This window comes from Juglans microcarpa x Juglans regia, chromosome 3D (assembly GCF_004785595.1).
Source record: "Juglans microcarpa x Juglans regia isolate MS1-56 chromosome 3D, Jm3101_v1.0, whole genome shotgun sequence".
In the NCBI taxonomy this organism is placed as follows: Eukaryota; Viridiplantae; Streptophyta; class Magnoliopsida; order Fagales; family Juglandaceae; genus Juglans; species Juglans microcarpa x Juglans regia.
The window spans coordinates 6,587,669-6,611,135 of record NC_054598.1 but is presented as its reverse complement, the minus strand read 5'-3'; the positions used below and the strand labels follow the sequence as shown (position 1 = coordinate 6,611,135).

Below are 23,467 nucleotides of genomic sequence, written 5' to 3'. Positions count from 1 at the left end.
TATTTGTTCTTGGTTGCGATGATCCGCATCCTTGCATCAACCTAGAACACAAACCTTGAGGCATCAGAGATTGGCGGAAATGAAGAGCTCAAATGGCATACAGCATCTGGTCAAAAAGGGGAAGGTAACGTGTAGCATTCGCATAGCCAAGCTCAGATCAAAGAAACTACTCGACAATTTATGAAACCCAACCTTACAGATATTTATTGTTCCCACAACTCAAATCCAGGTGCCGCTGAATGAGAGAAGAAGATCAATGGGTCCCGTATTTTATATAAAGGTATAAGTCCAAGAAGATGTATGTCTCAATCCACTAGTACAAAATCTGTGGAAAGACAAAAACCTCATCCACCGTAAGCTAGGGAAAATTTTGAAGCTCCCGCCCGCCAACCCTCTCCCCCACCAAAAAAAAAAAAAAAAAAAAAAGGTCGTAAAAAATATTTAGAAAATTTCTAAATAGAAGACAACAAAAATTAACATTCCATCTGCTTAGAAAGCTGCACCCCTGTACACCATATTCATGCATGTCGCAACCCTAAGTTGCTCCTATATCAAATCAAATCAAATGGTGTATGAATACGACCAATCAAATAAGGTTCCGCAAGTTAGCTCCAAACTTCAACGAGTCAGGCCATCGCAATGCTTTGCCTGAGAAAATTGGGACAGACTTTGCCTTTGGTTAATCATGACCGCAACAATATCTCGGACAGTGCACACATGACTATCAGTATTGATGCAGACACGCCATTCCGAGTGAGCACGCTGCAGAAGAGTGCCAGAAGAGAAAATACATATGCTAAGACTCACATTATACTTGATACTTGGATAATTTGTCCTTCACTGGGGGCTCCAAGGCAGACATACATTGGTCCCACGCTCCATTCCTAAGCATCTGCCAAATAATGTATTGGTGCCAGAAAATCAATATCCATGCCGACTTTTGTTTCCATAGACAAAATCTTACAAAATAATAAAAATTTCATCTCCTTCTCAACTAATTTATTAACAAATAATAAATTTTATATTGGTCCCACGCAATGGCAGAACCAGCAATTGTGTTGGGGAAGGGGGGGGGGGGGGGGGGGGACATTTTTACTGACACATTTATGTAAAGAGTAATGCTAGATACAGTCGTAGTGTGTGCAACCTCTACGCACTCCATTTGAAAAAAAAAAATTGGGGTCCACCATTAAAAAATGATTTTTTCATGTGGGTCCTAGATTTACCAACTTTTTTCAAAGGGAGTGGGTGAGATTTGCACATCCTAGAACTGCCAAAATCATTTCGCTTGGATAAATTAAAAAGAGATTGAAAAGTCATAAAAACATAACTACATATAAAATTATATCTCGGTAATTTGCTACATGTATGTAGAAATAAAATTCTAAACACAACTTAATATATGTTTCAGATTCTAATGATAATGTTTCATGGAATAATATTCATCCATTATTATTTTTGTAATGAAATATTTAGAATTTATTTTCTTCATATAAACTATCAAGGGATCTTTTAGAATATCATCTTTTATTCTAGTTTGTAAGCTACTTTATCAGATTTCATGCAAAATCTAGATATTTTCATATCACATTAAACAATAATACTATAATTGAGAGATTAAATAAATTATTTTCTTGCTTAATGAAGTCTAGAGGATAAAATCTCTCAACTATTTGTCATATAAATCAGTGATCTTAAATAATTTTTCTTGTATTTTCACTTTGGATTCCATATTAAAAAGCTCAATATTGAATATCAAAAAACTTTGAGATCCATATTAATAAGCTTATTATTTCTCCTAAACTTAGTTTTAATTTTAATTTTGGAGAGGTCACATCCTTGAAAATAAATAATATATAGAAATTAAACAAAATTTTGGGACCATAAGAAAAGAACTGGAGAGAGACATTTCTAAATATATTGAAATTTTAGAAAATTTTAGAGAGCATATGTAGATTATATTTTTTTTTTTTTTTTTTTGGGAGGGGGGGGGGGGGGGGGGGGGGGGGGGGGGGGGGGGGGGGGGGGGGATGGCCCCCCTCGAGTACAACATGGATCTGCCACTGGTCCCACGCACCATTCCTAAGCAATTAGTTGTGTACTCATGAGATGTGTGCGTGTGATTATGGAGAAATCTGAATGTGGCCTTCTTCGATTACTAATTGTAATATATTAAATAGAGCAATGCTACACAACCTCCCAACCTCTACACACCACATTTTTTAAAATTTTTAAATTTTTTTTTTTTTTGAGTTTATTTTTTTAAACTAATTTAATTTTTCTATTCATTATTCATATATTAAATTTTTGATAAAAGAAAAAAATTAAAAAAAAGTACGGTGTGTGGAGGTTGTGTGAATAATAGGAGGTTGTATAGATTTTTTCTATTAAATATAGAGCAAAGGAGACAATTACATTAAAAAAACGTAGAACTGTTTTACACTTCTAAAATTATAAATTGCATAATCCTTATTCATGTGACCTTCCAAATTTCTTTAAAACTTAAATTACCAATTTTAGGGACATTTAAGATAAGAATGAGGAGCAGAGTTTCTGCTTCGAAAATTGTACATGTTATTGATTAGTGACCATCAAACAAGAATTTAACAAAAGAATCTAATACATAGAGATATACCCAACACACTAAAAAGTAGATGGAACAATTGGATATTGCACATGACTCAGCCAAGCCTATAGAAGAATTACTAGTTCCATGACATCTATTGAAGTTGGAAGCATATAGGTAATCACAACAATTCTATAAAGATGCTGCAGGAAAGTAACACTAACCTGTTTATAACCATGCAACACCTGGCAAACATCATTATGTAGATCCTCACTTCTTATTTCCTATTGACATATAAAAACTGACACCATTTAAGTCTTTATTTAGGAAACAGCACAATAAAATTTATCTCCAAAAGCAAGCCATTCTTACATGCCAACTCGCAATCGCTTTGCACAAGAAAACAAGTGAACCTAAAGCCCCCGATGGATTTACTTTAACCTGACATCATATGTGAAAAACCATAAAACATTTTTAGTTACAGATATTTCAAAGTATAAATTCTTAAGGAAGCAGACGTATACCACGGCACATAGTCCTCTGAAAGCATCCTCCTTTTCAACATCATCACGTATCCTGCACAAATTAATTTATCATGAGAAACATGAAGGCCTGTGAGAAATGGTAATTGTTCGATACTAGATCATCTCATCATGACCTACAAATTTATGGATTTTAAAGTAGCACATACAAGTTCATGAGCATACAAAGACTCGGGGTTCAAAATGTTTGTAACTCTACTATTAAGTTCAGAGAGCGACATGAGGAAGTGAGTCCAACTCTCCTCTCTCTCTCTCTCTCTCTCTCTCTCTCTCTCTCTCTCTCTGTGGTTCCTGCCTTCGCAGATCAAGGTGAATCTCTCGCCACTGTGTCCCCGTGAGCCTCCTCATGTCCGCGTGCTCATAATATGCATCGGGGAAATTTATGGGAAATTTATTTTTAAATGCATCGGGGGATTTTCCTCATAATATGTGGGAAAACCTTGGAATAAAATGGGGGCATGAGAATGTAATCACAATTGCTAATATTTAATAGTTTTAGAAATTTTGAATTAAATAAATTTTGCTCAAAAAATAAATGTGGAAAATAAAACTTTAAATGCATTGGGAGAATTTTCTCATAATAATTGTGTTTTATTACTACAACATATAAATAAAATAATTATTCCATCATTATTTCAACAAACCAATCATTGATGAGACGTACTACTTTTTCAACTTTCCATAAAAGATTAAACATATCTCAACCTATTTCATACATCCAAACACCTCCAACACATCTCAATAGGACCTACAAACCCACTCCATCTTAACTCACTACTATTCACAGTTCATCTCAACTCACCTCACTACCCAAATGCAACCTTAGTATCTGTAGTAGAACTACTTCAGTAATTCTGAATTCTAAGTTATCTTGCTAGCCGTTGAAGAAAAGTTTGATTATTTTCATCAGGACCTTCTTGACACAACAGTTATCGATACATATACCACAGATAGGAAAAAGAGGTATTGACATAAATAAGTTTGGTGAATGGGGTTTACAAGATAATATCTAAGGTGCTAGCTAATCGTATGAGTGTGGTGTTGGGAAAAATTATTTCAAAATCACAAAATGCCTTTGTAAGAGGGAGGCAAATCCTCGACTCGGTTTTAGTTGCTAACGAATATGTGGACAACAGAATTAAATCTAATGAATCTGGTATTTTGATTAAATTGGACATGGAAAAAGCATATGACCATGTTAGTTGGGATTTTCTCTTGTATTTGCTTGGGAGATATGGCTTTGGGGAGAAATGGTGTATGTGGATCAAATAGTGTATGTTGACGTCAAGATTTTCCATTTTGGTGAATGGCACTCCGGAGGGGTTCTTTAATAGTTCACATGGTTTGAGACAAAGAGATCTGCTATCTCCTTTTCTTTTTGTCCATGTCACGGATGCGTTGAGTAGAATGTTGGAAGCGGCAGTCGAAGGAAGGCACTTGTCGGGTTTTGAGGTGGGAAAAGAGGAAAGGAATAACATTAAATTATCTCATCTTCTTTTTGCCGATGACAATTGATTTTCAGCAAGGATTAACTTAAACAAGTCTGCAATTGTTCATGTGGGTGCTATGGGCAATATCTCATTTGGCCAATATTTTTTATAAGTGTAAGATTGTTTCATTGCCGATGAAGCACCTTGGTCTTCCATTGGGTGCTTCTCACAAATCTGTTTTGATATGGGATAGGGTGATTGAGAAGATAGAGAAAATGTTGGCTGGATGGAAAAAATATATATTTGTCTAAAGGGGGAAGAAATACTTTGATAAATAGTACATTGTCTAATCTTCCCACTTATTTTCTTTCACTTTTCCCTTTGCCGGCTGGGGTTGCTAGGAGAATTGAGAATATTTATCGTAATTTCTTATAGGGAGGAAAAGGAGTTTCATTTGGTTAGTTGGAACAAGGTTTGTCAACCAGTTTTTTGTGGAGGATTGGGGGTTAGAAATTTGAGGTTGTTTAATAAAGTACATCTTGGGAAATGGATTTGGAGATATCATGAAGAGAGATGCTTTATGGAAGAATGTTGTTGCAGTAAAATATGGGAATGGGTGGGGGGATTGGTGTTCTGAAGAAGTTAGAGGAGCACATGGGGTGAGTTTATGGAAGTTTATTAGGAAAGGTTGGGGGGAGGTTTCTAAACATATTAAATTTAAGGTGGGGGAAGGGAAGAGGATTTTCTTTTGGCATGACATTTGCTGTAGGGAATCAGCTCTTAAATCAGATTTTTCATCTCTCTATAGGCTGGCAAGGGATCAAAATGTTGCTGTGGCAGATTATCTTCAATGTACGGATAATAATATTTTATGGAATGTTGACTTTAGTAGAAATCCAAATGATTGGGAAGTTAATGTTGTCTCAGATTTTTTGGGAAGGATTTATAATTCAAAAGTGATATAGGGAAGAGAGGATAGACTATTGTCGGATGATGCTGGAAATTCCAGGTTGTCAGTTCTTATTATAAGGTGCTTAATTGTCATGCTGGCTGTGTATTTCCATGGAAAAGCATTTGGAGGGTGAAGGTACCTACAAAGGTGGCGTTCTTCAATTGGGTGGTTGCTCTAGGGAAAGTATTAACTACGGATAATCTTAGAAAACGTGGTTTGTGTATAGCTAATTGGTGTGTCATGTGCAAGAAGGATGGAGAATCTGTAAATAATCTGTTTTTACATTGTGAGGTGGCAAACTCTTTGTGGTATGAGGTTATTGGTCGGACAGGTTTATTTTGGGTGATGCCTAAGGAAGTTGTGGAGTTTCTTGCATGTTGGCGGGGTTGTGAGGTGAGGAAAGAGGTTGCTGCTAGATGGAGAATGATTCCTTTGTGTTTAATGTGGTGTCTTTGGCTGAAAAGAAATGGGAGATGTTTTGAAGACAAGGAGTGCTCTTTTGAAGATCTTCGAAACTTTTTCTTTTCTACTTTGAGTTTGTGGGCTAAGATCTTTGAAAGGAATGATGACAATGTACTGAATCTGTTTCTGTTTTAGTTTTTCCTGTTTTCTAGAGTGTAGTAGGTATTTCCTTTGTATACTTCCTGTGTACTTAGGCTATGCCTATTCATGATAATAAAATTCTTATTAATTATAAAAATTAAAAAAAAAAGTTTCATTAATCAGTGCAGGCAGAGAGCTACTTACATAGACAAAGCAGTGCACCAAGACTGCAAGAAATGCTCCATATGTGGTGCCACAACCTCCGGACAAACCCATGCAACCCTTCCAAGTGTTATTGCACTATTTTCTACCAATGACTTGTTGAGCTCCTGCTTGGGATCAAGAAACGCAACTAAAGAAGACATTTTCTACAATACACACAGACAGACAAAAATAAAAAGGACAAATCACCTCTGCATGTTTAAGGATTGGAACTAAGCTTGAAATAACTGTCAAAACAATTGGAGAAACTTCTTGACGAACCTGAAATTAAAAATCACATCCAGTTTAAACTCCCTCAAGTAAAGGGAATAGTGAATAAAGTCATGGACTTTGTTCTTAGTTAATAAAGATTCATAAAAGTGAGAAGAAGCATCCATATAATTATAGCTACATCATTTTAGAACTAAACATATGGGCTAGAGGGAGATCATAAAATGGTTATAAACTCAAATTTGTCTGTGGCACAGCATCTACCAGTATAAAGCCAAGATCACAGGCTAGGATTCCATAATCTAGGATCTCCATAATCATATTGCCCGAATGCAAGTTCATGATTGGACATATTATGCAAACCTTAATGAGTCCTTTGTCCATCCAATGACGTTGGCCACTGAAGTAATGATTATTGAAACCAAGGAATTCTAAATGACAAATTGCAGACCACCCTAAGAACCTATGGCAATGAACGAATGCTGTTTGCTATTAGAGAAGATTATAGATCAAGTATGCCAAAGTCTGCACAATGTGAACTAATCACCAAAAAAAATTCATTTCAAGTGACCAAAAAAAACAGCTCCCCGGCACTTAATTAGACAGTTAAAATGATACCAAGAGTCGAGCAAAAGCTAAGAGTAATTTAAGGGAGCATGAAGAGCTTGGCATACCTTAACCGCTAGTTCCCCGATGGCCCAACATGCATTAGTTGCTACTGAAAGAGTTTCCCTCAGATTAGGAGTATTCTGTACAGCACATAAGTTACATAGATAAAAAGGGTTCCAAAACTACTGCTTGACGTAAATAACAATGACATTAGTTTCACTTACCAGTTGCTTCGCTGCAACATCAAGAAATTCGGACAAACGGGGATGCAAATGAACGGGACATACCTAATAAAAATCAATGAAGAAAATTGATATGCATCAAGGATTCTAATAGATAAATTACCTTACAACAAAATTTATAGCTCCAAATTACCGATCAAAAAAAAAAATTATAGCTCCAATAGAACTGCTAACCCTGTTGCCTTATGGTACCTAGCTGCTTCCATTTTAGAAAAGCCTTTTTTTTCTTTTTTCTTTTTTCTTTTTTTTTTTTTTTTTGTAGTTTTTAAACATAGGAAGTCACTATGTCGAAGTCCTCAGATCCCACAAGCAGTTCAAGTGAAGGGATGTGAACCTATCCTAAGCGCTCAGCATAAAATCAGGTCCTCTGATGCATATCAACTTACTCTTGCAAGGTCCCCAAAAAGAGCAAACGCACTCTGTCGGACATCAGAAGCATCATCCATGCAACAGTGTAGAAGCAGGTCTCTCAAATTACTATGTGAAACCTGCAGAAAAATAATGTAAACACACATAACTATGCAATTCAACGCAGATGTCATATTATGTGACTTTCTTCATACATGGAAATCCACATTCCATTCAGAAATGCTGTAATCCCAGCTCTGTTTTAGACAACTTGCAATCAACCACACAAAAAAAATCTGGAAATTGAAAAAAATTACCCAAAAAGAGGCACAATCATTTTTCTTTTCTTAACAAGACCCAATGAGTTAGCATGAGTAAACAAACTAAAGGAAGAAAGCAATTTCAGGAAGTTCAGGAAAAGGGGAGTACCAGACTCTCTATCCCACTGCCAAGACCCTCCGCAAGTCCAGAGAGCAGATCAAGACAGCAAACAATAAACTCCTTATCATATTGAACCCCTGCTGAAACAGGATCAACCTACAATAGAAGTTCAAGTAAACATCTTGAAAAGATTACAAGCTGGACCATACTTCAGAGAGATCAACATCTTAAGAGAAAAATGCAGTATGAGATTTAAATAATGCCATGCAGTTTAAAAATAATGATAATGCCACAAAAATATAGAATACTTGAGGTTTAAAAATTATATGGATGTTACCCGAATGCAAAATGTAGATAGGATTCTGAATCATGACGATAGTGCAGAAATTTGTAATACATTCTTGCAACATTTCACACATTGATTTCTCTTAAGTTGCTCTCACAATTCAAAACAATGATATTTTGTTTGGAGACAAATATATGAATTATGAACTTTTTGTAGTTTGGGGTGCAAAGATAAACATAAGATGTAGTTTGTAGGTGAAAGATATAAACTTTGGAGAACCATAAAGTAAGAGTAATGATCCATGGGCAAAATAATAAACAATAAATCATGACTGCTGACTCAAACAATCAAGACATCAAATTATTGAAACCTTTGCCACTTGTTGTGTCTGAATTATGCTTATGCACCTCTGAAATACAGGTTCGGCAAATTGAGAGAATCCCGTTCCCAATGCCTGGAAGACGAAAAGCAAATTATTCTTCTGTATTACAGCAACTCCTATTAGTGATCCATATATTTACTTCTGTGACCAGGATAATGTCTATAAACGGTAGAGATATATGTGACATATATGCATGTGAATGCATGTGGTTAGCACATTAAGCATATATGTGACATACAGTTGTCTGAAGATGGATTTATCTATTTAAAAGAAAACACGGATGATTTAAGAGATATATGGCTTATAAAACTCAACTTGAAGACCTTAGAGTTATGACTCTCAAACTTTCAAACAGGTAGAAACAACAAAAGCTCTGACCCTGTAATTATTCATATCCCATGAATTTTTATACTTCCGTGTTATTGTGATGGATAGTTTCTATGGTTTTTTAAAATTAATTTCAGAAATAAAAATGGTAAAGAATATTAAAGAGAAAGAGTAATAAGAGAAAGAAAGGGGGCCTTAATATTGGGAACCAAAAGGATGAAACCTTTATCATGGATGAAACCTTTATCATGCGACTGATCGTCAGCAGTAGTAGCACATTGGCTAGAGCCAATATATATAACTGATACATTAGAGTTTCAATATTCCCTCAGTTTGACAGATCAATATATTCATTATTTTTTACAAGTACTGCTGCACCACAATTTCACATATCTAAACTGATCATATTGCATCTAGTCCAAGAATAAAGCAGAAGAAATGGTGCAATTTTGCAATCATCTGCACAGACACCACTACAAGATGTTGGACACCTAAAATATTCTGCACAGCAATCACAAAGTCCCTTGATTTTGTCCACCAAATACTGCCAACATGTTTCTTATAGCACTTAACGTTTTAAAGTAAATGTAGTTAAAAACTATAAGAGGGAAGAATACCATCTTAACACAGCACAATTTCTGTCAAGTGTTCCTTCACAATGAAACAATAATGTAGAACAAGATCAAAAGAACTGACTGAAAATACCTGTGCAATAGATGTAAAACACTCCAGCAGCGGAAAGAATTCCTTGTCTGAATTTGAAAGTTGTTGCCACTTAGCAATTAATGGCGGCATCAGAATGTCAAGATAAACGGGCTGCAAATCATCGTGTCGGTCAATTGGCATATAATTGTCTTCTCAACAAATGCAGCAGGGCAACAGACTTTAAGAACAAGTACTCCACATGAAAAGATCTGGAGCTGGGAAAACAGATGATGGGATTGCCTTTATCATAATGAAAATACCTGATTCAGTGCCCCACCGACAGCATCTGCTAAGGTTCCAATAGCGTCATATACAATTCTGAGATTACGTCTCTGGATATAATAACGTAAGATTTTAGTTTAACACAGCCAAGAGTGTACACATAATGACACCAAGCATAAAGCATTGTGCAGAAATCAATTGATAATCAACCAGCATTACATCTCATCATTCTAGCAGAGACAAACTTATTAAAAGCAAGGCCAGAATGCAACCTGATATTTCCCAAAAGCACACATTAGATGCTGCAAAATAATTTCCAAGCGTGGTGCCAACTCTTCTGCAGCCTCCTGCAAATTAACAAGCCACCATTAAGATTTATTAATTCGAAAAGCTAAGAAAAATGAAATATTAAAATCACTTCTCAAGAAAGAACATGAGAGTCATAGAGAGAACCTCTTCCATTGTTGCAAAAGCTGAACAAGCAGCCTCTTGCACCCGCTTGTTAGGATCCAGTATTCTTCGCAAAAGACCCATAAGAACATTGTCAAACTGCTCGTAGCCTTTTTGATGTCCAATACCCTGGGATAGAAAACAAGACAGGTTGTCAACCTCAAACTATAGTAAGAATAACAAGTCATAGTCAATTCCAGATATGAAATTAATCATAACAGTATCGTATCTATATTATGTATAATGGTGTATTCAATGTGTTATCAGATACTTTGTGTCAAGATGCCTATGGGGGTGGGTTTTATGCGAGTTTGATCAGAATTCCCTGCTTCAATAGAGATCTGCAACTAAATTGCTTTTAAAATGATATAGGATATGCCAAATAAGGCTCCTGTGGATGAAACTGTGAAAGAGTACTGTCAAGTTTTGTTAAATATCTAGTGCAAGCTACAAGATGTTCAGGACGTGTCATATTTCTTGCAAAAACATTTTTTAAGAATAAATATTCAGCAGAAGATCTGCACAAAAATATATCTCATTTGGTTCAGGAAAGCCTTTTGACACCCTTCAGTTCAGCTAAGCTATTTTAAAGGCATGATGTTGCTCCCTAGAATAAGCATGGCTGACTTCTAGCCACCTTATGAATCATGATTTTCAATCAGATAGGAAATTTGTTGACCACACAGCATCCTAGTAGGGTGGACACCCCACTCCCATTGATCATCCAGGAAATCAGACCAAAAAAACCAATATATAGTCAATAATGAGTTTCTCCAGGGCACCAACATTCAGTATTCCTGTAGTTCTGCCCTATTCCAGAGCAACTACATTCTGTTGTTTTGACTAATCCTACCTACTCTAAAAAATTTAATTTAAAAAACCCACTTAAAAGCTTCAACTCGTTACGTGTTCTATCAGCCTAGAAAGGTAAAATAAGTGAATACATCAGAAAGAAACCAATAATGATCTTTGACTATAATTGGACAATAGAATGGAAATGTAATTATACCTGAAGAATAAATTTGCTGAAGCGAGAAAGTGTCCAACACGAAATACTCCTAATGAGCGGAAACTTATCATCTAAAAGAGGGATAAGAAATGTGACAATCTGCAAATGAAGAACAACAATTCAATTCTAACTTTTCAATGAGCTGAATCTGCAAGCATATAATTTCGTTTTGGTAAAGTAGCAGCTGTAGAATAAGAATAAGACTGTGGAGAATAAGAATCCCATTGCTGACTATCACAACTTTTTTTAAAAGTGAATAGGCACAGCACCACCAACCTACTGTTCTGATGGTGACGGCAATATCATTAAGCTGAAACTTAATTATGTATCAAAAGTATAGCAATTCCATGGTTCCCATCTAATTGGAAAGTAAGCAATCAAAAACTGAATAATACAAAAATGAAGTCTAAGAAGAATGGGAATAGAGAAGCCAACAGACAAGGATGCATTTAAATTTCTAATGCAGAAAAATAAAATTCCAAAGCATGAATACACAAATTTTGCATATATACGTCATATTGGCACCCGTTTACCTATAAGCCACAACCCATCTGCTTCAAACTTGTTAATTGAGATCAGATAACAAAATATTACCTCAGATAAAAGAGGATATAGACCATGAATGCAACCTTCACCAATGGCACCAAGAGCCAAGACAGCTGCTTCCCTTTCTTTCCAGGCTGCATCACCTGTGGTGGACAAGTTGGCCTGTGGAAATTCAAGATGTGAAAACATGCATTTGACACAGGAGCTACTCCAGAGAGAAACTATTCCCAAAAGGATACATTTCGACCCCACTTGCACCCAAAAAACCTTTCTTTTAATCAATACAAAATTTTATTGAAAATAAGAATGGGCAACAGCCCAAGTACACGTGATGTGACAACCCATGTGATAAGGATAAGGATAGGTGGTGTATAGGATCCCACATTGCTTGGGAAGAAAAAAGTTCTTGCTCTTTATAAGGTTCCAATGAGGCTCCAATTGTATCATTGACTTGTCCTTTTGAAGTATAGGTCATGTGGTTTGGGCCTTCCATTGAGACGTTACAAATGGTATCGAAGCCTATCTCAACCAGAAATGTGGGACTTAAGCCGTGCCACCTACGATGGATTGGCCCGACGAGGATGTCGAAAATTTAAGGGGGAGAGATTGTGACACCCCATATGATAAGGATAAGGGTATGTGGTGTATGGGATCTCACATTGCTTGGGAATGAGAAGTTCTTGCTCTTTATAAGGTTCCAATGAGACTCCAATTGTATCATTAACTAGTCCTTTTGGAGTATAGGCCATGTGGTTTGGGCCTTCTATTGGAGCGTTACACGTTACATATACACTTGCACCAAAAACTTAAAAGTGAACAAAAATCCTACCTAATGTTACCAACCACCTTAGAAATAAAGTGATATATTAAAGTGCAATTTACAGCAGTGTTCTAAGCAAACAAATCAACAGCAATTCAAGTATTGCTCGTTTTCCCATTCGTATATGTGAATATTTGTGTGCTTCAAAGTACTAGCACATGCTCTGAATTTTACATTAAGGCAAAAAGAAACAATATAAACATATTTTTAAACCAAATTATTGGATAAATAAGTACTCTCATACATAGCAAGTATGCTCAGGAAATCAGTTGCCTTAATGACCAAAATAATCCATCAAAACCTAAAAGATCAAAATGGCAATTTCAACATTATAGAACCATGTAATGTTATGAGCAATTAAAGGTCCATTTATACTAACAGCGAATAGGAAGTGAAGAATAAGTGAGCTCCAATACGGATACAGGCTTAGGAGAGAAATTTGAAGAAAAGAAGCAACTAAAGCTGTATATCCTTCCACAGTCAAATATTTACATCAAATGCCAAACAAATCAACCACCTGAACTATAGGCATCAATGTTGGAAGAATCTCATCCCCAAACACATTTGAGAGGATATCAAGGGCAGCAGCACTGCACTTCCGCAAATTCCATACATTAACAATGTCATCGTCCTGTAGATTTGAAGAATGTGATTTAGAAGAGCACCCCAATGATGTCAACTTTCTAAAAAGTAGTTAAATGAAAGGAAAACTAAGTGATCTTTACGGAGTTGACTTGACCAGCCAAACAATTTCAATAAGCAAAGAGAACAACGATGATATTTTTGCTTACATCATCTTCCACATTATCTGATCCATGAAGTCGTGAGGAATGGAAACGAGGTTTGAGATCCTGCAGGGAAAAAATTAGCAGCAGTGAAAAAAAAAAAAAAAAACTTGAATGAGCAGGATATTACAAGCAAAGAAACATATAAATTAGAAGACTCAGGAACTCAATAACAAGAACATGATTCTAACCTGATCACGATCTGGGAGAGACCCATCCTCCTGCAGCAATAAATTAAAGCCAGGTGAATTATGAACAACAGCAAGAACCAATTCAGATACACCCAAAAACCCAAATTGATCGAAAATTTAACCTCAGCATCCACAATGGATTCATCATCATCAGCATAAACCATGTTGGACAACAACACCTGCAACGGTAGATATGCTAAAAAGAATTGTACGACTCCAAAGAAAAATGTTTGTTATGCAAAATATCAACATAGAGCCAACTGTACCGGAACTAGACGAGGCAAGAACTCTCGTAACTTCTCTGGTGGTAACTGAGCATCACAGTATGCAGACCTGCCAATAATAATCCATATGGAAAAGGATGTTTATCAAAATTGAAAGAAGGAAATGTAACTGAAACTTTTAAAAGACATAGTTTAAGAGTACCAAACATCATATCCCAAATTCCATAATCATCCCACTTAACAGTTAAGCATTTTTTTCTTAAGCAACTGTTACTTACATGCCATGTAATATATAAAAGATATATTTTTCCCTTTGTAAAAAAAGGGAGAAGAATAAAATAGCCACACCACTAGTATCAGTTTTAGGTGTTCTTTTGTATACTTCCTGTGTACACGGGCTATGCCTATTTCATTCGTATCAATAATATTTACTTCTTACTTATAAAAAAAAAACAAATCAGTTTTATTTTTTTCACGCTAACAGTTGCGTCATGCATTGAGCATTTAAATTAAAAATAAAAAATAAAAACACCTAAGATTTTTTTTTATAAGTAAAAAATTTATTAATATCATATGCGTGGCCAAGTACACTGGATGTATATAAGAGAACACAGCTAGCTAGGGTGCAGAAAATAGATATAAGGAGATCATGCACATTAAGCCCATCTAGGAAAATAATCCAAACAAAGCCCAAGAAGGAGAAATTAAAAACCTATCCAATCTAGACCAAGCCCAAAGACACGCCTACCTCGATCTAGGTTTTGCCCATAAACCCAAGTTTTTACAAGCCACTTTAAATTGCCCAACACACTCCTCAATACTTTTTTTATCAGTAATCAATAAGTTTTATTCATAGAAATAGGCAAAACTCAAGTACACAGGGAGTATACAGGAAAAATACCTAACTAGAATTTACAACTGACAATAAAAAGTCATGGACATTTAGTCCGTTACAAACAATGGCCCCACTCATAAGAACAATGTTTTAAAAAAGAAAACTTTTAGCTCCTCCATTGTTCTCTTACGGTTTTCGAAGCTTCTATCATTTTGCTCCCACCAAATACATCAACACATACATATAGGAACCATTTTCCAGATTGTTGCAACTTGTGGATTACCTTGGAGGGCTCTCCAGCTTGCTATAAAATCCAAAAATCTAAGAGGCATAACACATGATAATCCAATTCCTGCAAAAAATTCATCCCACATGGTCCTGGCCACCTCACAATATAGAAGTAGATGATCTATTGATTCACCATTCTTTTAAGACATGCAACATCAATCCAACACCATTACCCGACATTACCTTAAATTATTTGTAGTAAGAATTTTGTCCAATGATGTTGTCCAAACAAAAAAAATTGCTTTTGAATGAGTTTTCGTCTGCCAAATACTCTTCCATGTGGGCATGCCTGGACTTGTTAAAACTTTGTGAAATGATCTGACAATGAATTTAACTCTTGGAAGGGCTCCAAATCATCTTATCTATTGTACCCTCAGTCACACCTACGGAACACAATACCGCATAGAACTCTATGATAGCCTCCAACTCCCAGTCCTGGGCTGCCCTAGTGAAATCAACATTCCATTGAGGGGAGCCACTAGAAAAGGCCAAGAGGTCTGCTATTGCTACATCCTTTGCTCATGTGAGCTCAAATATGGCAGGGAAAGTGTCTTGGAGGCTTCGTTCAACACACCATTTGTCATACCAAAATTTGACAAGAGAGTCGTAACCCACTACAATATGTGCATGTCTTCAAAAGGTCTCCCAACCCTTTCTAATGTATTTCCACAAACCCACCCCATATGGACCGCGTATCTCATTCGAGCACCATCCACCCCAAGCCTCCCCAACCTGTGCATCTATAACGGACTTTCACAGGGCCTCCCTTTCGTGTTGGTACTGCCACAACCATTTAAACAATAAGGCTTGGTTGAAGTTCATCAAGTTACGAATCCCCAGTCCACCCCCAAACTCCTTAACACTTGTAAACTCAGAACGATCCTACTAGAAATACATCTTAGTCCCCAAACATTCCAAGTTAGAATCTTGAGCTTCATATTACAATTGATTCTGCCCTCCCTCTAGTCCTCCCTCGACTTGAACTACCTTCCTTAGTTCAAGTCGAGGTGGTTCTTAAAGTAAGTGATTTCATAAGTAAGACGCTTTAACTCCCTGCTCTTATGAGATCTTGATTTTGTTCCAAGTAAGTGGCTCGCCTCAATTGCAGTGAGTAGTGCTATGAATTGATTCTCAAATCCTCCGCATGTAATCCCCACACACTATTGTATCTCCTTAACCTTTTTCAAAACCCAATCCGATGATGAACCAGCTATATTGTTGATCGGTGGAAAAGATATCAGGGGAAAACATCTTCGGCAGACTTAGCTCCAAACTGTAGACTAGGCCCTAAATATTCCTCCTCGCAAGGCACCAATGACAACCCCATCATTTCTTGCACATTATCTCTTGCATACAAATCCTATATCTCCTCCACTTCACCATTGTTTCTGTCACCACCTAGTCCAAAGTGTGTTGACCCACAAGGTGCCTGAAAAGGTACCGAGAAACTTGTTCCCTCCATCGTGGGTGGTGGAGCCATGCCATTTGAAGTTTTGGGTTGGCGGAAAACCCAAAAACCTCCCCCAAGTCTTGGCAATACCTCAAGTTCCTTCAGCATTGGTGCCGTTGTTTCGACAAAGGGTACATTGACAGGGGTGCGCCACTCACCGGCAATCCTTTCTACGCCACTTTGATAGACCCTACACCTCCCCCAAGAGTCGGTGTTACATTATTTTCCTTCAACGCCAGTGTGAGTGTCGTTTCATCGAAGAGAACATTGACCAAGGGGTTTAGCACACGTCAGTAAACTTTTCTGTGTCACCTGTGGTGAAGGGTATCCATTTCTGCCATCTCTACACTGATACCTGATTCTCCTTTTGAGCCACCACACTCTCTTGAGCTTGGATATCGAAACTAGGCCATACCCAACTTTCTTTTTTCATTTATCCAATTTTACAGGATTCGGCCCATCGCTTATCACGCCCAACCCACTCTTTTGCTTAAATGATTTGTGATTCAGCTCCCCCTTATTGGGCCTTACAACTCAGCTTTCTTTTTTCCTTTATCCAACACCTAAGATGAATGTATCAAGACTAATCAAATTTAGAAAGATCATATTTCAAAATAGTTTTTAGCATTCCTGCACTAGAAAAGATTATAATGATTGTTACCCATAATTCATAACCTTGAGAGACGATATTGCATATGAATGGACCTAGAGAAACAACATTCACAATCTTGCACTGGAATTAAAGAGCCAAAGTAGGACTAAAAGAACTCGATCAAGAAGAAAGCAAGGCCATGAAAATCATCCAAGAATTTCAACTTCTGAACCAATATCTTCACATATATATAAATATAGCATGTCAGTGGGTGGGTGTAGAGAAAAAGGGGAGGGAGCAATATATTGTACACAACAATTTGTGCAAATGTAGGTGTAGGATTGAGAAATTGTCAAAACTACCACATAGATTAGCCCACCAAATGCCAACAGCCTAAATAATAAAAATCATTTTGACTCGAACATTAATTGAGGTCACCTACTTTCCATTGATCACATTAAAATATTGAACAGTAAATTCAGCAAGCAAAGAAGAGAACACTAAAAACCTCGTTTTCCTTCTATTTACTAATTGAAGGCACCTTAACACAAAATTAAGTTGCATGTTAGAAGGGACTCAAGAAACAAAAAAGAAAGCTCCTACACAAATGACCACAATTCATATGTAAATTTGATTGGCCACAAACAGGATTACCAGAATTCACAGGCCTCCAAAGCCACTTCATCATCATTATCCTTGTTGACTTGCAACATGTATTCAATTACATTCCCCAGATGTGGCTGAATCACAATGTAAAAAATTGCATCAGCAACACTTAAGAAGTGGTAGCGTTAAAATAAACAATAGGCATTGCAAGATAAGATAGCATGGTATTGTGATGCACAACAAAGCATGACCCTAGACACTCAATTGGAAACTAAATACCAAAAATTGCTATAGAGGAACCAGCAAATAATAGAAACAGAAATGCGCGTGTAAAACTATAACGGTGCAGAACAAAAAGCTAACCTCCAAGAAAGATGGACGGACTTCGATTAGCTGAACAAATGCTGCACAAACCTATAGGTATACAAGAAATAGGTGAGATCACAGACAAGCTTATAGGACATAATAGCATTTCCTGTTCTGTCAAAAATAACAAAACCACTAAGAAGCCCAAGAGTGGTAAATATAGAGCTAAAACCAACTATTGGTGTAAGCAAAAGCATTCCACCATCTTAGTAATAGGACAAATACAAGTACTCAACGATATGACCAATTCAAAATTTAAAATACAGTCCAACTCTCTCCAAACTGGCATAGGACACATGAACGAAAATAGAAATATGTCACATTGACAGTTAATTTCATCCATAATTAGCATTACAGCTCACACCTAACTACGGTATGGAAAGAAACTAACAGGCATAGCAAAAGACCTGCTACAAGCAATTGGATTTTTTATAGGTAAAGATACTAAATTTTATTAAAGAATGCTAGAGGTGCAAACCCAAGCAGGGAGTTGAAGCGTCTTTTTTGTGCAATCAACTATGACGCTAAGGGCGGTAGCTCAAGTTGAGGGCGGTAGTCTTTCGCATAGAAGGTATTCGGGTGGAGGTTGGGCTACGGGAAACATTGGGTTGGGGTTGGGATGGGGTTGGGGTTAGGGAGGTGTGTTGTTTTCTATCTCGAGCTTGATGTATTTTGGGTATTTTTTGCGGGCTTTTTGGGGCAGTAGGAGCTCCCTAGTATATGGGTTAGGGATTTTTTTGTATACATCCAGTGTACTTTGTTACTCCTATTGATTTATATATAATACTTTTACTTATCAAAAAAAAAAAAAAATTGTCCACTCATAAAAAGATTTGTGCATAGACGCTTTCAACTCTAACAATGTTCTCCTGCAATCTTCAAAGTTGGAAGTGCTAAGGTCCTTCCAAATACTTCTATACTCAAGTTGCCTCCATTATATCCATGGAGTGTTGAGGCATCACCCACTCAGTAACATGATGATTGAAGATTAAAACCCAGAAGGCCGGCCCTCACCACTTCACAATAACGCAGCCAATGATCAATGGTTTCATCACATTTCTTGCACATACAACACCAACCATCACCATTAAGTGCCTCTTCCTCACACTATCCATTATCATGATCCTTCCTTACGCCACCGTCCAAACAAATGAGTCCGCTTTTGAGGAGATTTGTTTTGCCATGTACTTTTCCAAGGTAAGAAGTGTTCAACCACAGAGTCTAGCTGGCTGGTGTCAGGTTTCAATAAATTGCTTTGCATAACTAGGTTTTTTAACCATGAAAAGGGCTAAAATTTAAGAGCAAAATAATTCCATCAGTAGTAGAGAACTGATTTAACAGTGTTATTTAGAAGATCTCATTAACCCGAGGATTGTAAGACAAGACAAAGTGCTTACCAATTTCCGCACTTCTGAGGCAGGGTCATGAGCAAGAACAAACAAACCCTGAAGATATTGCTCCATGGATACATATAAAGCCTGAGACATTCAGCTTATAACAGTGACTATCTCCAATGTGCATGAATTGTTATCTGGATAAGGGCTAGTGGGAACTGATAAAGCAATTTATTAAATTGTACTTACAGTGGGCATCAACATAATGTATTGATTAACAGAACCAGGGAAAGCTTTCTTAATGAGGCATGTGGTGACTGGAAAAACTGTTATAACAAAAACCAGGTTAAAAATCAACCAAAAAAACCCGAATAGCTGCATCAAAATTTACAGGGTTCCATTCTAAACTTGTGTGCAGAACATTTATAATATCAGTTCAACAAAGAATGTGAAATGAAGATAAAATAGAAGAAATGATTTTTTAAATCAAAGAAAAAAAATTACCTTGTATAATCTAGGAAGAAATATGCTGATAGGACGCTCAGCTAAGCCAGGTACATCTGAATCAAGAACTTGAGGGATATCCTCACAAATCTGTTTTATTACACGCAACAATGAGTCAAGTCATTCTTATAATTATTATTTTTAAGTATCAATGAGTCAAAATTATAAAATCTATTTTTACTTATCAAAAAGAATTATAAAATCTATTTTAAGAAAAGGTTAGATTATAACACCTCTGATATGGACAGCTAAAGTACTAATAAAAAACAGCTAAAGTGTAATCGTTTAAGTGCTTGTAGATGTTGCCACAAAATGATACCAAGTAAAAATAAAAGAAACACTGAAAACACCTTGTTAGCAACGCCCTGCAAAGAGAATTTGCATCCCAGGATGAAATAAACCAAACAGCTGTGTCCTCTCTCCCAAGTGTGTGCACGTGCACACAAACATCATTACAGCTAAAAAAGATAACGTGTGCAGCCAACCACACAAACATTTAGGGGAGTTGGGACAAATGATGAGGATGATGACAGCGACAATATGGGGATGAGTTGAGCACATGTGAGTGATTTCTTATGCCAATCCGGACCAAGGTAAAGTAGCTTGTAAGTCTATCCCCTTAAGCTGCATTGATAGAACTGTAACCATCCTTCAATTCTTTGTCATTCCCTCTATCTTTGAGGATATCTTACAAGGTTTGAGAACCAAAAGCACTGGGCCCAAAGAAGTATCAGCTTGGGAGCATGTTACACCCACATAGAATGGTTTTTTTTTTTATATATATATAAGTAACACCCACATAGAATGGTTAATACAGCTGGAAACTAAATTTTGCAGCAGATGATAGCAATTATGTCCATTGAGTCCAAAACATAAGCATAAACGTAAACATTCCGTGTAGCTTCAGGTCTTGTTCACCATGCTATAAACAAATCAAGGTGGATACAAAAAATAGCTGGAAATAGATATTACATTAGAGCCAAATTAAATTTCTTTCTGTCAACTTATAAAGCCTGATAAAGAATTCATGTTACACTTTTTTAATCTCACTGATGAATCTTTTTTTGTAAATCTTGCACTATTTTACAGCTGCATGCACACATCAAACTTATAGATTTCTGAAAAAGTTCCTACCCAATCATACAAAGCATCTTAAACCCAAACACCTTAAAGCCCAAGGCCCCAAACATAAGTAATGAGCAAGACTATATTGAAGCAGAACAAGACAAAAGAGTTGACAAGTTATATCCATAGCAGAGAAGCTTTTTGGCACATGTCCTTCATTCCAAACATCAGTTTAGATGAGAAATAATATTTTTTGGTAGGTAAGTTTAGATCAGAAATAATGATAATCCATCAAATGAAGGATGTAGAAAATACCTTGGATAAAGCATCCATAGCACCTTCCATGTGATTGATGTCATTACTGTCTAAGCAATTGACTAGAGCTTGCAACAACTCAGGCCATCCCAAAACTCCCCCTAGTTGAACAACAACACTAATAATGGTCCCAACTGTAGATCTAATGTGCCTATCCGCTGCTCCCATGCAAGGCAACAACTCTGATTTTATATATTGCTGGTTTACAGGAGCCATGGATTTATATTCGGATCTAAGGTTATTTTTCAAGAGCAGGCCAGCAGCTTGTCGAGTTTCCACCGACTTACCCTGTTCAGAAGTTCCAAAAAATCAGAACATGAATTAATTCCAAACCCAACATTCAAAATTTCATCAATGCACAGAAAACTACACACATCCAAGGTATATACAAACAAAACTACAAGCTCATCATTTGGAAATTGAAAAGATGGAGTTCAAATATTTGATTAATATGTAAAAGTCCACAATACACGTGCACTCAGTTCCGACAGAGATATATTTATTTATGAGCATATATTATGACATGAGCATATTGAAACAGTCTAAAAACAACTTATCCATGCATCCAGGAAAAATATCAAACTCTCTGAAAATTGAATTTTCCTCATCCATAAATCCATGAAAGTATCAAACTATCTGAAATTTGTATTTTGCTTTTCTGGGAAAAGAAGGGATGGGCTTTTGGGATTCAAGTGAACATTTAAGGGAATATCTTGGATCATGAAATTAAAATTTGTTCAGTTTGTTTCGTGAACAGGGCTTGTTTGGCTGTCCCAAAGAATTTATTGGCTTTACTCATCTCAATGGATAATCGATCCAAAGTTCAATGATCCAACTCCTCTCCATTGAATAACCGTCAATGAAGCAAAAAGTAAATGTTAAAGTCTATGCATCTAAAAATAGTAATCAAGTACCGCAATAGTTTATGAAAATATATTCCAGAAACAAAAGGATAGTCCAATGGCATAACGAAGCCAATTTAACATTCTACAGCACCTTTCCCCTCCTCCGTTCGAAGAGTCAATTAAAAAACCAACTCCACCAACTAAACATGCTTAAACCCAACTCGAGCTAAATAGAACTCGAAGAAGTGCAATCGAATCGTCCTTTTAATCCACCATCAAGCTATTCATATGCACTCATTGGTCAACAGACACAGAAAATCTAACAAAAACCTTATTTTCCAATCAACAGCCAACCAGTTCAATCAAATCCAAAAACACAAGAAAAACCCTTAAAACCCCTATATATACAACACGGTCGAAATCCAGTATTCACCAGTACGAAAAGAACCGATTTTCGGGACAATTCAACGTCAAGTGCACAGTCTAGACAGCAAGTAAAAGCGAGACTAAATGTCCAACGAATCGGGCTACCTCGGCACGCGCGAAAATGAAAGCGAGGTAGTTATTGAAATCGGGGAACTGAGAGTACTGCTGGAGTTGTTGCCAAATCTGGGACTTGTCAGCGGAGGAAGAGGAATGGGAAATCTGCTGCTCCAGGAGCCCGCAGATCTCTCTGAACCCCTCCTCCTTGGGCTGCCACGGGGCACTACTCGCCGCCATTATTCAACGATTTTTCTAGCTTAATCTAAATCCCTTTTGTTGGGGCGTGGGGGTGTTCCGCTAACTATAAGGGTTTTGGAATCGGAGGAAGAACTCTATGAGAGGATGCGAGGATTCGTTGGTGGGCGGAACAGAACCAAAGAGGCACCTATGTTTGTGTACAAAACATATTGTCCTGAGAGACAGACGATTGTACATGTGGGGGGTCTTTCACGACTCTCTCCCTTTTCACTGGGGTCTTGAATCTTGATAGTGTATATGCAAGTGTATTATAGTGATCATTGAAGGGTTAAATATGGCCATTAGAGACGGATCATTCTGTAATTATCAGTGGAGCCCACGATCGCGAAGGCTTGTTTGGTGTTTGGCATAACCAGTGCTGCTGGAATTGGGATCGTGGGAGAGCAAGCCTTTTTCTTGAGCAGCAAGTTACTATTTTAATATATTCGTTTTATCTTAAATTGTTCCTAGGTTACCTGAAACTACTTCGCAAATTACATTCTAACAATTTTAGGTTATCTTTAATTGTTGAATCAATTTTAATTTAACTCATTT

General features: G+C 36.8%; 1 protein-coding gene across 1 annotated transcript; it reads right to left on the bottom strand.

Annotated features, from left to right (window-relative positions):
• Positions 1-157: 157 nt before the first annotated feature.
• On the bottom strand, positions 158-23,151 carry LOC121254385 (transportin-1-like). Its single transcript, XM_041154390.1, is given in 30 exon segments — positions 158-892; positions 2,791-2,850; positions 2,939-3,007; positions 3,091-3,142; positions 6,238-6,362; positions 6,445-6,516; positions 7,140-7,214; positions 7,299-7,361; positions 7,703-7,804; positions 8,094-8,201; positions 8,702-8,785; positions 9,746-9,856; positions 10,006-10,077; positions 10,240-10,314; positions 10,421-10,546; positions 11,427-11,525; positions 12,021-12,134; positions 13,310-13,423; positions 13,584-13,643; positions 13,769-13,798; positions 13,891-13,947; positions 14,035-14,101; positions 17,812-17,897; positions 18,127-18,177; positions 19,527-19,607; positions 19,713-19,750; positions 19,753-19,789; positions 19,968-20,057; positions 21,348-21,635; positions 22,724-23,151. Coding segments are annotated over 30 exon segments (2,679 nt in total). The 5' UTR covers positions 22,913-23,151; the 3' UTR covers positions 158-808.
• Between the last annotated feature and the right edge of the window lie 316 nt (positions 23,152-23,467).